The following is a 16,439-nucleotide window of genomic DNA, read 5'->3' on the forward strand; positions in this document are numbered from 1 at the left end:
AACTTGTTGTTTTCCTAGGTGGCTAGCTTTTTGTCTGGTGCATAAATATCCAAAAAGAGAGCTTTACTAAAATTAGTGATCTATGAATCAACATATTTGCTTCCAAACCAGACACTTGTACTAGTTATCAAAAAAGAAACTGGCTTTACGGTGCAATGAACAAGACTGCATAACTTTTTTCAGCGTTATTTGTCGAGGCAAATTAAAGAAGATGAGTTGAGGTAAAGATTAAAGTTTGGTAAAACGATGTAGTTGCTGATAATGGTAATTATGATGTAGTTGCTGATAATGGTAATTATGAATGGTTAGAGGCGGTCATGCCAGCGAAGAAGGGAGCATTGTTCTTATCTGTAGGTGTAATATTTAAAGTAAAAGTTTTAGACTTGCTGTGTTGTGGCATCCTGCACTGAACCTTGATAAGGCTTGTTTATTTGTTCTACTGAAATGCTTCTCCTCTGGCACCCGTTCACTGTACCATGCTGAGTGTGGGAGCGAAACGTAAAGTGTTCCAAGTCTTAACACTTGGCAAGGTAGGCTGCACTTGAATAAACAACGTATCTTACTCGCTTGTCATTTCCTGAATTATTTAATCATTCCTGCATGAAATACGAATAGTTTCTGTTGTTCTCGAAGAAGTTTAGCCGGCTGTGGTTTCAGTGCAGTATGCTTTTAAATACTATTAATAGTCAGAGTAATTCCATGGAAAATACTTACAAATAATCGTAATAAGTTAATGCTATTCCAGAAAAATGTAGGCTGAAGTTGTGAGTGATAAAAATAATATTTTTGAGAATATAATGAGAATATTTTTAAACGATAAGGTTTTTTCTTTATCGTAGGAATATTATGGTTATTAGAAATATTTAGGGTTATTCTTTTGTCCTAAATGAATGTGAAACGAACAGTTAAATTAACAATTTAGTAATTTGAGCTTTTAACCACAGTTTTTTTTTTATTTTGTGATTTGTTTAAATTTATCTGCATTGGATATTTTTTTGTTAAATTTGGTGACCGTCCTTTAGTTATGACGCGAACAAACAGACGGACGGTGCCAACAACCTAATCATAGAATTGTTAATGTCATTGTAGCAATATAGTACTGATATATAACTAACAAACAAATGCAGTTATAGAGTCATAAAACGTCTGAATTCAGAAGTATGGTGGATGATAGATGGAGCCCTAAGAATGAGCGTTTCAAACTACCTCACTGAATCATGCTTTCCATACCTACTTTAAAACTTCTTGTTACAAATTAGCATAAAATTCTATGTTGTGATGTATGAAACCAAAACTATCAAAAAGGAGGATGATTGGATAGCAGCACTTTTCTCTGGTAAAACTAGTGATTTTCCTCAAACGCCAAATCAACCGGTGTAGCTTTAAATATAATGTTCTATTATCGTTCCTTAACGTACTCGTGTGTGCGATATGAGCACGATAAACCGGGGACTTCAAACCAAGCGAAGTAAGTTCCATGTTCGTTCAGGACGTGTACGTTGGTACATGTTATCCGTTCCACTGATGCGTACTCTCCCCATGCTGTTTTGTCTTCTAATTGTCTCAGGTAATAGGATCAAATTGGAATGAATCACCTGTGGTTTGCACACCTGTTGCATTTTATTACAGTTGCCTAACGGAACCCTGCAGAGTAGGTGATTACCAACCTACTAGCTAGCTTGACCTGTAGCCGTTGTATTTACTGGTTACTTTGCCTTCTTGTTCTGCTAGATAAAGAGAGACATATTATCCAAGATAAATGTCTAGGTATGTGTGTTTGCACAGCTAAAACACTGAAGTGAAATATTAAAAACAAAAACGTTGTATAACCTCTCTGCTAGATATACATACATATATATATATATATATATTATTATACCAGTTGCCTAGTTAACCGTTTTCCTCTAATGTAGAGCGCTGTAGGATAGATTAGTTCAATTCTTATGGAAAATTTATTTCTCATAAAAACAGATTATTTACCATGCATTTTTTATCTTGATCTTACAGATGTGCATCTCCAGCCACACTATGACGTAACTAGCGTCATCCCAGGACAATGGATGCACCGGATGTTATTATGGACACAGGGCAGAGGACGGATATACAGGTCATCCAAAGCGAACATCAAAACGTATCCGCAACCAGTCAGGAACGGTTATTAAACAGCGATTCTGTTTCATTTTCGAGTAGTGGATTTGCATCAAGAAATAGCTTAGCCAACATGACACCGCAGGATAATCCACCCAATCCTGTTAACCAGCAAAGAGCAAAGGAACGGAACAAAGAGACCAACCAGGCTCTGTGCACGAACTTGGTGGATTTCAACAGTTGTGCAGTTTGTGGACAGAAAGTAAGTCCCACTCTAAACCACCGTCACTGTGGCTCTCGAGAGCCAAAGAACGATGACGCAGCTCAAGTCTCTGAAAGGGAGAACACTGATGGTGCTGCTACTGAACTATCTGATAGTGAGGTGGAGACATTTACTGGAAAGATCGTGTATAACCCTGACGGTTCTGCGTTCATTATTGAAGGAGAGTCTGAGTTTAGTGACGAAGAATGTAGCTTAGATCTACCTCAGCAAGAAGGCAGCATCGTCGATGCGCGGGGTATGTCCCCCCAGCACTACAGGGGTTTTCCCCAAATAGTGAATGCCTTTCACATTTCCAAGAATCCTGCTCTTTATAGTGCCCTGTACGACCAAGCCTACAGTTTCCTTCAAGAGAAGAAAAATGTTCCTGAAGTACCTATTATGCACTGTTATAGGGTGTTTACTGTGCGAGAGCAAAATGAGACTGTTTGTAACGATAAAAGTGAGAACTCTGATCCTGATAAAAAGCCGAGCAAAAGAAATATTCCTTCTTTAGAATATTCTTCAGTTCCGGTTAAACCTATACTTATGTGTTTTATATGTAAGTTGTCTTTTGCATATGCCAAATCATTTGTTGCTCATGCTGTTGGTGAACATAATATTGCCCTCGTTGACGAAGAGCGACACATATTGTCACAAAAGGATATCTCTGCCATTATTCAAGGAGTGGGAAAAGAAAAAGAACCACTTTTGTCATTCCTAGAACCTATTTCTAGCAAGGCAGCAGAAGTCAATGAAACGCCCCACTATCAAGGAAGTTTTTACGACCAAGCTGCTCACAGCTCATACTCTAGTTCCTCCGCAGCATCAAGTGCTGTCAGTTCTCTCTTAAACATTGTCAATAGTGCTGTGTCTAGTGTAATTTGCCAGTCTGTAAACAGTTCAACAGTTACGACATTAGTCCCTGCAAGCTTAAACCCAGTTGCGTCAGTTAAGGATATCAAAGCATCTGTGATTGATTCTACAACAAAACAAAAAAATCAGGGAAAATCTTCTGACTACCTAAAAACCAGTGAGGAGTCTTTAGCTCCAGAACTTGAGGACTTAGCAAATATAGAAAAATTAGCAAAAGCAGCTGCTGCAGCTGCAGAAGCAAAGTCATCTTCTGAAGTAGAGAACACTGGCTACAAGGATCAAAATGGAAAAAATGTCCAGGAAGAAAATGGTGAAGAACAGAACATTCACGATTCTAAAAGTCCTGTTCTTTCTCATCTATCTGTGACGTCAGATAGACCAGCTAGCAGTAACAGTGGAGGTAGCATATCCCCTAGAGGGTGTATTTCTCCAAAAGTACCAACCTCACCAAATCCATGTTTAGCTACAGGCCATTCTCCAGGATTTGGAATTGGCAACATCATGGAAATGTGTTCCCAACACCCTGATGGTAAGACAAACGGAGTAGAATGTCCAAAATGTGACGTTATCCTCGGGTCTTCAAAATCTTTGGGTGGGCATATGACTATGATGCACTCCAAAAACTCCTGTAAAACTCTTAAATGTCCAAAGTGCAATTGGCATTATAAATATCAAGAAACTTTAGAAATTCACATGAAGGAAAAACACCCTGAAAACGAAATGAGTTGCATCTACTGTATTACTAACCAACCACACCCGAGGCTTACTCGTGGAGAGACGTACACATGTGGATACAAACCGTATCGATGTGAAGTGTGTAATTATTCTACCACTACCAAAGGAAACCTCAGCATTCACATGCAATCCGATAAACACATAAATAATGTTCAAGAGTTACAGAATGGAAACATTTCCACTAAACACATAATCCAGTCCCAATCGCTATCTAACGCTCATGTTTCAGAACCGCCCAAAAAAATGCCGTCTCCAAGTAAGCCAAAGGCAACGTGGCGTTGTGACGTATGTAACTACGAAACTAATGTTTCCCGAAACTTGCGAATTCACATGACTAGTGAGAAACACACTCACAACATCATGGTGTTGCAACAAAACGTTAAGCACATGCAACAGCTAACAGCTCTTCAGCAAGCTCAAGCTCTTGATCCAATGTTTCAATTCCACCCGGGATTATTAGTTCCACATGATAACCAGTTGCAACCTGAAGCTGCCTTAGCAGACATGTATTACAACCACGCGCTTTTAATGATGGCAAATCAACAGCAGCAGAGAGTAATGGCGGCGGCAGCAGCTGCATCCTCTGGTCCAGGTAAAAGTCCCACTGGACACTCTCCTCTGACCCCCATTGCCACTCCCACAGTAGATATGGAACACCCAGACCCTACTCTCGTACCAGACATGCCTTATGATGATGATTCTAAGATGTTTCAGTGCTGCGTCTGCAATTTGTTCTCAGCTGACACCGTGGAAGGTTTGAATAATCATCTTCAACAAGATCGCACCACAGTGAGAGAAGATGAGGTGCTGATGGTTGTGTCTGGAAACTTTATCTGTAAACTGTGTTCCTATAAAACTAATTTGAAAGCTAACTTCATGTTACATAGTAAAACTGATAAACACCTTCTACGTCTCCAACATGTTAACCACATCAAGGAAGGTGGTCCCAGGAATGACTGGAAACTTAAATTCGTCAATATGAGTAATCCAGTGCAGGTTCGATGTAACGCTTGTGACTATTACACCAACAGTGTTCATAAACTTCAAATTCACACAAATAACCCAAGGCACGAAGGATGTGCTAGGTTATTCTTGTATCTCCAGCTTAGTAAGTCCGCTTCGAACTCAGAATCGTCATATTATCACTGTGTTTTATGCAACTTTTCGACTAGCACTAAACAAAAGTTAATTCAACACGCTAGCTCCTTAGAACACGTAAAACACGATAATATGAGACAGATGCAGAGAAGCATAGATGATCATGGAAGAGAAGATAATTTCAAAGACATCTTTCTTGTTAAAGAAGTTTCGGAAAATAACAAATCTGGAACAGATTCAGAAACTTGTAAGTAATAGAGAATACGTACAATTTTCCATATTATCGCTTGTATAAAAACTGGCAAATATAGTAATTCCTTACCCTTTATTGAAACGGTAAACTTTGTTTAGGGTTTTTCTCTTGTGCCTTTGAAACCTATTAGTATTCCTGAAAGATACGCTCTGCTTAAAGACTCTGGGATATTTATTTGGAGGTTCCTGGGAAGAGTAGTAACGTCCCTTGTTACTTTGTTCGTATGTTTAATCATTTCCTTCCTGAATCTATTTTATCTATCTGTGTCACTGCTTCCCTGCTGTTACAGACGTGCAAGGGTGGTACTTACTCAAAGTGTTAATACAGGGTTTTAGGTTCGCTATAAAACTTACCGCTTTTGGTAAAATACCCGTTGCTATATAATATGCTGCTTAACCCGTGCATTTACAACTTTTTATGTTTTCGCATATATTGATGTTATAATTTCGTTGCTTGTATTATAATCAGCACTTTATCTTGGCGTTAAAATCTAATAAATCGAGAGATAACATTGCATACAGTCATGTGAAAAAGTTAGGACACCCTATGAAATCCTGTGTATTTTTGTAACATTTTTGGATATATAGATATTTAATCCCAATTTTAACAATACTGAGATATCATAGGAATATAACTAAACAATTAAAACTGAAGAAAAGACTTTTCAAGATCTTCTTTAAATGTAATTCTACAAAAATGCATATTCTAACTGAGAAAAAAGTTAGGACACCCCCACATTTATTTCTGTTTAAAATGGCTCAACTCAAACACAAGTGTATCACACCAGGTGCACATGATTAGAAGATTGTTACTCAGCATTTTGAATGAGGCTTGCCCTATTTAAACCTCAGACATTTAGTTTGGTGTGCTCCTTACCGTTGAAGTGAGAGTGAGCACCATGGTGAGAGCAAAAGAGCTGTCTGAGGCCTTCAGAAAGATAATTGTAGCAGCTTATGAGTCTGGTAAGGGATTTAGAAAGATTCCAAAAAGATTTTGAAATCGGCCATTCCACTGTCCGGAAAATAGTCAACAAGTGGAGGGCTTTCAAAACAACTGCCAACATGCCCAGGTCTGGTCGTCCAAGCAAGTTCACCTCGAGAGCAGACCGCAAGATGCTAAAAGAGGTCTCCAAACACCCTAACATGTCATCACAGGACCTACAGCAAGTTCTGGCTACTGTTGATGTGAAAGTGCATGCCTCTACAATCAGAAATAGACTGCACAAGTTTAATTTGCATGGGATGTGTGCAAGGAGGAAACCTTTGCTCTCTAAGAGAAACATTAAGGCCAGAGTGAAGTTTGCCAGAAAGAATGTAGGCAAAGACCAGGACTTCTGGAATAATGTTCTTTGGACAAATGAGGTTAAAATTGAATTATTTGGACACCAGAACAGAGGACATGTTTGGCGTAAACCAAACACAGCATTCCAGGAAAAGAACCTCATACCAACTGTGAAGCATGGAGGTGGAAGTGTCATGGTTTGGGGCTGCTTTGCTGCAGCAGTACCTGGATAGCTCACAATCATAGAATCCACCATGCATTCTACTGTGTATCAGAGGGTGCTTGAGGATCATGTGAGACCATCTGTACGAAAATTAAAGCTGAAGCCGAACTGGACCCTGCAACATGACAATGACCCAAAACATACCAGTAAATCCATCAAGAACTGGCTGAAAGCTAAGAAATGGAGAGTCCTGGAATAACCAAGTCAAAGCCCAGATCTTACTTCCATTGAGATGCTGTGGGGTGACTTGAAACGGACTGTACATGCAAGAAACCCCTCAAATATCTCGCAGCTGAAAGAATTCTGCATTGAGGAGTGGGGCAAACTTTCTTCAGACCGATGTCAGAGACTGGTAGATGGCTACAAGAAGCGTCTCACTGCAGTTATTTCAGCCAAAGGGGGTAACACTAGCTATTAGGGGGTAGGGTGTCCTAACTTTTTCCTCAGTTAGAATATGCATTTTTGTAGAATAACATTTGCAGAAGATCTTGAAAAGTCTTTTCTTCTATTTTAATTGTTTAGTTATATTCCTATAATCTCTCAGTATTGTTTAAATTGAGATTAAATATCTATATATCCAAAAATGTTACAAAAATACACAGGCTTTCATAGGGTGTCCTAACTTTTTTACATAACTGTATGTATTTGCTCAACAGAATGTAGTAAGCCAGTAATGCTTCAATCGCTTGTCAGTATGTATAACAATCGCGTTACTCTGCTGTAATCAATGGAAATGTTAAAACCGCAGAGGAAAGTTCAGTCACTGTCCGAGACAGTCAAACTTCCATGATTCTTCTATATATTCTTTATGCTTGTTACGTTATTGATGTTACTTAAAATTGCATGATTAACATTCGTTGAAATTTGCTTGCGTAGAGAAACTGAGTGATAGTGGACTATAACTATACGGTTGAAATATATTGAAAACAACTGTCCAAGAATTTCATTAAAGTTTCAATGACAATATTCGAAAGTACAAGTTCTGAAAACAAATGAAAATTACAGAATACAGTTTTATAAATATTGGTAGTTACGAACACCTTGACGGGAAGTGAATAGAGCAGAGAAGTATTTGATATTACTTAATCACCTTAACAATATAAAATACGATCGATAGTTCAACCAAATATAGCACTCAAGAGACACTTGATAAGAACATGTAAATATTTTATGTCCAACCATTAACTGATAGCAATGTTTGAAGAGTTTATTACTCTTCCGTAATCAGATAAATGTTCAACTCCTTGTATATAATCGCTTGATGGCTTAACAGTAAAATTGCTGACTCATAACGCTAATATAGGGGGCTCAATACCCGCACTGGACTTAACGCAGTTAGCCCATTATGTAGATATTTATTATTAATTTAGAACTGTTATCAACAGACTTACTTAATGTTGATCTTGAAGTGAGAAAGGTAGGATCTATAATGCAGTGTGATAATATCAATTAAAAACATGCAATTGAATAAGATAGATTGACTGTGATATTTCAGTAAGATGCTTCGCAATAATCATACAAACTGAAATTAACGAACGTGATGTGAGTTTTGTCTCTCACTGGAGCGGTTTTGATCTTGTGGTAGAACTCTGGTTTCTTGAACTGTTGAAACGGATTTGAACCAGAATTATATTCCCCACACGTTAAGCTATGGGTGAGTTATAAGAGGGACAGTGAATTCTTAACGTAAGTCTTAGGGTGCCGCTGATTCACTGGATTCCCTCTGGTTAGTAGTTTGAAATTAGGAAGATAGCCTTAATAACTTTAGCATTAGTACGTATGTTATATAGCCTAAATACTTTACAATAAATACAAATACCATACCTAATCGTCTTTCTACGATTGGAATCGTTGTCATAATAAACCTTTGCAGCAGATTTCGTTTACTTGGCTCGTGTTGTAATGCTGCCAATATTAGTTTAAACATACCTTTGTTGAAAATGAACGTATGATGTTTTTTTGTGGAAAGTGTCTCCCAGCATTCTTCTGGAGTTTCTTTTCAATAGGATAAGAAGAAAAAAACTTTCATCTAAACACTTCTTCTCCTTTATTGTCCCTAATTTAGCAGTGTAAGACTAAAGGGAAGGCAGCTAGTCATCACCACCCACCGCTAACTCTTGGGCTACTCTTTTGCTGATCAATAGGGGGTTGACCGTAACGTTATAACGCCCCCACGGGTGAAAGGGCAAACATGTTTGGTGCGACGGGAATTCGAACCCGCGACCCTCGGATTACGAGTCGAATGCCTTAACTACCGGGCCTGGTTGTACTCTTTCATACTGTGTAATAAGGCCTCTTGGGATTGTAACAGCTGACAAATCATGTATCAGCCAAGTCATGAAGAAAGTTCTACAGGGCATGCTTTGCATTTTGGAATTTATTAAAAAGTTCATGTTTAGTTTCACTATAAGAAGTTCGTGACTTCATATCTGATACAAACTCCTTGTTATTTTTTCTCACATGTGTAAGGTTTGTTCAGAGGTAACGGTATAAATAAATTAAAATGTAAAACTCGTTTTGTTTTAAAGCGTATCCATGGTGACATCGTGCCCCAGTTATTCTAAACGTGAACGAGTTGTGAGGAACTTCCTTTAAACGTCATAGCAGTTTATTTGTACTAATATTCTTATGATGTGAAAAAAGACAAAAAAATATGGTGTTTTGAAATTGAAATGTTAACTGTAAAAGGTAATGAACCGAATAAACAATATGATTCTTGAATTTGTCTGGTAGCCTCTAATATTTAGCTGTAGTGTGTAGTAGGTTTAGACTATTTGATCTAACAAGAACAGCCGAAGAATTGGCGAGGGGTAGTGTTGACTAACTTTATGCCATAGATCTAACAATTCAAAGTAAGGGACGGCTAGCGAAGGCTTGGCATGGCCTTGTGATTAAGGCGCTAAACTTGCAGTTTGCGAGTCATGGGCTCGTATTCCGTCACCGAGCATGCTCCTCCTTTCATCCGTGGGAGTGTTATAATGTAACAATCAACCCCGCTTTGGGTTGCTAAAGAGAAGCGCAAGAATTTGTGCAGAGATGTTTTTAACTACCGGGTTTCTCTCTAGCTCAGTGGTTCTGAAACGTTTTAGTCTGGCAAAAGACCATGTGGACTACGTACCAGTTCCACCCCACATGCTTTCCCTTGGCATTGTAAACAAAAATAAAAAAAACACACACACAGAGAAAAACTCTTCAGTGACGTGCATTTTGGATCGTTTGTAGAAACTTCGCAGACCACACTTTTAGAACCACTACTATAGTTTATTATCACTTATAAGTTAGGAACAGCTAGTGTAAATAGTTCTTGAGTAGCTTTGTGTGAAAGTTTAAATTTAGTCAGCTGTAAATACGAAGGTATATATCGCTAAATTCCATGTTTTGATACTGTGGACACATCACAGATCATCCATTGTCTAGATACGTGTTTAACAACAATAACAAAAAAAAAAAACAGAACAATTTCAGGGATGGCCATGCACAGATAACTCTTGAATAAGTTTGTGCGAGGCCCGGCATGGCCAGATAGTTAAGGCACTCTACTCGTAATCTGAGGGTCGCGGGTTTGAATATCCATCACATCAAACATGCTTGCCCTTTCAGCCATGTGGAAATTAAAATGTGACGGTTAATCCCACTATTCGTTGGTAAAATAGTAGCCGAAGAGATGGCGGTGGGTGGTGATGACTAGCTGTCCTCTCTTTAGTCTTACACTCCTAAATTAGGGACGGCTAGCGCAGATAGCCCTTGTATAGCTTTACGCGAAATTCAGAAAATGAACAAACTTTATGTGAAAACTCTAATTAACATAACAACCTCCTTTCACGACATAACATCAATGTATTGTGAAGAATAAAGTCCAGTAGAGTATTTCAAATAACATATATCAATACTGACTAAATTGACAGATGTAATATTTATTTCAGTGTAAAATATTCAATATACATAATTTTACTTAATGTTTTAAGGATATACTTCTATATAGAGGAAAATCACTCAATTGTTGTAGTTTAAAAAATAAAACAACCTCCACTCTTCTCACAAATACCAGTAATCACCACTGAAAAGTACATTGTTTTAGCTGGGTGGGACCTTGACGAATTATTCGAATTAAGGAGTTTTGAACGACGTCAAACCATCTGTGAAAAACATATAGCAGTGCAGCTATGTTTGTGAGGAGTAGGAAGTACAAACGTTGTGTGTCAAATGTGTAAAACGTATGGTTATATATTTATGCTTGTGAAGTGTAGGAAGTACAAACATTGTGTGTCAAATGTGTAATACGTATGGTGGTATAGTTATGTTTGTAAGGAGTAGAAAATACAAAACTGTGGAATGTACAAAAGAGAGTATTTTGTTTAGCCTTAAACTGCTACTTACATACCAGTGTTAACACGAAAGGTGCACGTGACAGCGAAAGAATATCTCTATCTCATGCAATTGGCTGTCGAAGTACGTGCCTTTAATCTCGACAGAAGTGGGTAAAATAAAATCGCAAGTTATATAGTTACCAAACGGTGTAAAAAGTAGTTAGCTATACAACGCAAAAAATCCTCCCTCCAAAAAAAAAAAGAAGTTAAGTTAATCAACAACTTTACAGATTCCAGTTTCAATATTTTGCTAATTCACATGAACATGCACAAGAGAAAAACTAGCTTCAGATCATTATTTTTAATTCAAAAGGTAGGACTTTTTACATAAATGGCCCAGCATGGCCAGGTGGGTTAAGGCGTTCGACTGGTAATTTGAAGGTCGCAGGTTCGAATCCCCGTCGCACCAAACATGCTCGCCCTTTCAGCCGTGTGAACGTTATAATATTACGGTTAATCCCACTATTCGCTTGTAAAATAGTCGCCCAAGAGTTGGCGGTGGGTAGTGATGACAAACTTCCTTCCCTTTTGTCTTACACTGTTAAATTAGGAACGGCTAGCACAGATAGCCCTCGTGTAGCTCTGCGCGAAATTCAAAACAAACCAGTAATAATTGTAGCTCTTGTATTCAGACTTCTCAGAAAGTGGCCAAAAGTAGAATAAGAGGAAATCGTTGTCATGAACTTTTATCTTGGTGAACAGAGAGTTCACTGTTTATAAAAATAACCCTTCTCCTGTGTTTTCCTAAAGATTTCATTCATACGACAATAGCCAATTCCGGCCGTAGGGCACGTGACTTCCGTTCCTCTCCTCGAGCCAATTAGGTTTTGTAAATACGTTGTAAAATTGTAACGTGCACCTAGATTATTCAATTCTCTTCAGTATAGAAACTTTCCTTCTATACATTTCTTTTTGTATTTCATTTTCATAATTTGGAAGAACGTTTTGACCAAAAAGTTCTCATAACTAACTGTTCAGTTAGTGTGAATTGTTTATGGGTTTTGGGGATGTAGCTTTCTTACCAGATGATAAATTATACTTATTTGTTTCGAAATTAGAAGTAACAGTATCAATAACTAAGTCGTTTTTTGTTCCTATTTTCATAGAACTACACTTTGAGATTTTGGCTAAACATCCAATGTTGAAAATGTAGTTTTTAGTATAAATGTTCTCTTTTAATATTTGTACTGAAAGAGTATTGTTAGTTCTCCTAATAGTTTATATTATTGTTGTTTGTTTTGAAGTTTGCGCAAAGCTACATGAGGTCTATCTGCGCTAGCCATCCCTAATTTAGCAGTATAAGACTAGAGGGAAGGCAGCTAGTCATCACTACCACCGCCACCTCTTGGGCTACTCTTTTATCAACGAATAGTGGGGTTGACCGTCACTTATAACCCCCCTCCACGGCTGAAAGGGCGAGCACGTTTGGTGCGACGGGGATTATTGTTGCTATTTTACTTTAATATTTGTACTGAAAGAGTATTGTTAGTTCTCCTAATAGTTTTTTATTATCTGTAAATATTTATATTATTGTTGCTTTTACTTTAATATTTGTACTGAAAGAATATTGTTAGTTCTCCTAATAGTTTTTTATTATCTGTAAATATTTATATTATTGTTGCTTTTACTTTAATATTTGTACTGAAAGAGTATTTCACATATATATCATTATAATAGGTGTGATGCACAAATATGTTTTGTTATAAAAGTGATTCTAGTAGAATAATATTAGTAACCCAATATTTAGGAGACTGTTTTTACAACTACCCATTATTTTGTGTGTAATATTTTCAACACTGTCAGTGATTTCACTTAAGAGTACTTTTAACATTACCCATTATTTTATCTAGTGCTTTTACAATTACCGATTATTTCTAGGGTGTTTTACGAAGACCCATTATTTTGTTTAGTGTTAACACTCTGAGTGATTTCATGTAGTGTATTTAACTCTGTCTATTATTTCATCTAGAACTACCCATTACTTCTTCTAGAGTGTTTTTACAACTACCCATTATTTTGCATAGAATGTTTTTACAACTACTCATGATTTCGTCCAGTGTTTTCACAACTACCCATTATTTCATCTAGAGTGTTTTTTACAACTATCCATTGCTTTATCTAGTGTTTCTACTATCCCCAGTGATTTCACCTTTATGGTGTAAATTGTGTGATACTATAATGGGGTGTTTTTCGTCAGTAATATGTTTTGCTATAAAAGTAATACTGATACAATATTATTTTTAATTCTATTAATTATGAGACTGCTCATTATTCCATCCAAACTGTTTTTATGACTACTCATTATTGTGTCTAGATTGTTTTTACCAATACCCATAACTTTTTGAAAGTTTATAAGATTCTTAATTATTTTATCCGGAATGTCTTAACACACTCATTATTTTATGAAGAATGATTTTACCACTTCCTATTATTTCATTTATAGATTGTTTTTCCCATCTCCAATAATTTAATCTGGTGTTTTTACTACTACACTCTATTTCTTCTAGACGGCCCGGCATGGCCAAGCGTGGTAAGGCGTGCGATTCGTAATCTGAGGGTCGCGGGTTTGCATCCCCGTCGCGCCAAACATGCTCGCCCTTTCAGCCGTGGGGACGTTATAATGTTACCGTCAATCCCACTATTCGTTGGTAAAAGAGTAGTCCAAGAGTTGGCGGTGGGTGGTGATGACTAGCTGCCTTCCCTCTAGTCTTACACTGCTAAATTAGGGACGGCTAGCACAGATAGCCCTCGAGTAGCTTTGTGCGAAATTCAAAAAACCAAAAAAATTATTCTAAACTACTTTTCCTTGGACCACTCACACTGTTTTATTTTTGTATTTTGAAAGTCATAATAGAAGAATATTTTGCTAGTTATATTTTTACTGTAAAAGTAGAGCTTTAAGTGTTAATATAATAGTTCTGTCTTCACTGTAAAAGCTATTAGATATTTTTTGACCAGACCTATTGTTTTTACTTTCACTATAATGTTTGTCAGGCTGAGTTGTTATTGTTTCATAATTCCTGAAAACTTTGTGTTGGAATATTTATACTAATCCTATACTTTTAAAGCTATACTGATACATTGTAGTTAGCACTTCACTTTATTTAATGTAATTGTTTTTGGAAGGAAGGGGAATATTGTTTACCTTCTTTCTCCTCTCCTGATTTAATGCTTAGAAATTGTTATTCTTAGCTGTATGTATGAGTAGGATATGTATACTGTAGAGTTATCCTCACAGATAGAGATTATTTGGCTAATTTCTCGTGTAAATTAAGAATTTGGAGTTTGTGACATTTTGACCTTTCCACTTTTATTTAGCTAAATCTTTAAAATATAGGTATTTTCTTTTCAATATAGAGTCAATACTAGTAAATGTTTTCATTTCACTGTAAACTCAATACTAGAATATTGTTGTTGTTGTTTTTTTCTTTTGGCTATAGAGTCAATACCAGTAGATTGTTGTCGATTTTCTTTCTCACCGTAGAGCCAATGCTGGCAGAATGTTGTTGTATTTTATTTTTCACTGTAGAGTCAATATGAACAGATTGCTGTTTTTCTTTTCACTGTAGTATCAACACTAGCAGATTTTTTTTCTTTTTTACTATACAAGCAGTACTAGCATATTGTTGTTATTTTTCTTTTCATTGTAAAATCAACAACAGCAGATTTCTTTTTCTTTTCACTATAAAGTCAACACCAGCAGATTTCTTTTCTTGTCACTATAGAGTCAATACCATTAAATTGTTTTGTTTTTTATTTTCATTGTAGACTCAATACAAGTAGTTTTGTTGTTGTTTTTTTACTGTAGAGTTTATTATTAACAAATTGTTCTATTTTCACTGTAGAATCAAGACTAAGATATTGTTTTTCCGCCTTTCACTGTACAGTCAATATTTGGATATTGTTGCTTCTTTTCACTAAAGTGTAAATAGTAGCTGATTTTTGTTTGTTTTTTTTACTCTATAAAGTCAGTACTAGCAGATTGTTGTTGTGTTTCACGTAGGGGTGAGTTTGGCCTTTTTTCCTCTTTTCATGAAGTTAATAATATGAGCCTGTATAAATTTGACTTGATTTTTTCCTCCAGGTAGAGAATAATAACTTTTTGAAAAACATGTTTGATATATAATTAACACATATTTAATTTCTTTTGTATTAGTTTTTTTTTTCATTTTTAAAGTAATGTAATGATATGTTGCTTCTCATTATAATAACATATGATATGCTGCTTCTCATTAGAACACTGAAGCCCTAAAAATGCAATAAAAATATCACATGAGCTTTTCTAAAATCATGACTCAAAGTCATGTGGGTATGTTAAGAGGATTTGTATTCCATCAGTCAACTTTGTTGTAATATGTTTGCTTATTTCTTTGTAGAACCAGTTTTTGTCTTTAAAAAGTTGGGATGGTTGTTGGTTGATCATAATTCTATTGATATCCTCTAAGGTAAGCTGGTTAAAATAATTTAGTTATTTAATATTAATGAGGTTTTATCTAACTTGTAATTTTCTTTATAAAAAATGTTAGTAGAAAGGCTGTGTTTTAAGATATCACTTGTACAATATTGTTAATTTCGTATCTAACTTGGAAAGCAGAGGAACGTTAATTTTGAAGTGGAAACTTTCAAACCATATGAAGAATTGTCACATTTGCAAAAGTGTATAATATGGATATTAAGAACTGTGTTAGGAGTAGTTAGTTACTAAGTTATTGATATTCTAATGTTGCTAGTTCTTATTGAAAGGAGGGCTTTCAGTAAAAGATTGGCAATTGTTATATTCTAGAATGATGAATTATGGTATAAGTGTAATATAGCTCATATTGTGTATCTAAGCTTTGGATCATAAATATCATTAGAATACACTAACTGTAGTGTCTCTAATAACATTTGAAAAACTTTTATACAATTTTACATTAATTAGCGTGTTTGATTGATATTATACAGCTGGTGTGAACGACCTTGAAATTAGTTATTAAAGACATCAAACAACCTGATTAAGCACTTCGGTTTTGTTTACTTTTGGTAGTAATGTTTTAATAGTCTTATTAGATTGATCTGATATACGTAGACGACAAACTCTTTTGTATAGCATTTCTACCAGAAGCATTTATTTTCCAAAGTGGTGCAGGTTTTACGTTCAATATACATTTATTGTCTATTTCTTTGAAACGTTCGGCAGCATATGTTCGCAGAGTATAATTTCTTGTGTAATATTAGAAAGTTCCTAATGAAATACTGTGTGACTAAATATTACTTCAG

At 36.2% G+C, this 16,439-nt stretch overlaps 1 protein-coding gene across 1 annotated transcript in view; it reads left to right on the forward strand.

The window, feature by feature from the left end:
* Window positions 1–16,439, forward strand: part of LOC143256922 (zinc finger homeobox protein 3-like) — a 142,844-nt gene that overhangs the window by 25,963 nt on the left and 100,442 nt on the right. The window contains exons 2-3 of the mRNA XM_076514802.1: window positions 2,008–5,307; window positions 8,732–8,759. Coding sequence (XP_076370917.1) covers window positions 2,057–5,307; window positions 8,732–8,759 — 3,279 coding nt within the window. The 5' untranslated portion in view covers window positions 2,008–2,056. The remainder of the gene's footprint in view (window positions 1–2,007; window positions 5,308–8,731; window positions 8,760–16,439) is intronic.

The sequence above is a fragment of the Tachypleus tridentatus genome, chromosome 7 (assembly GCF_004210375.1).
Source record: "Tachypleus tridentatus isolate NWPU-2018 chromosome 7, ASM421037v1, whole genome shotgun sequence".
NCBI classification, from domain to species: domain Eukaryota; kingdom Metazoa; phylum Arthropoda; class Merostomata; order Xiphosura; family Limulidae; genus Tachypleus; species Tachypleus tridentatus.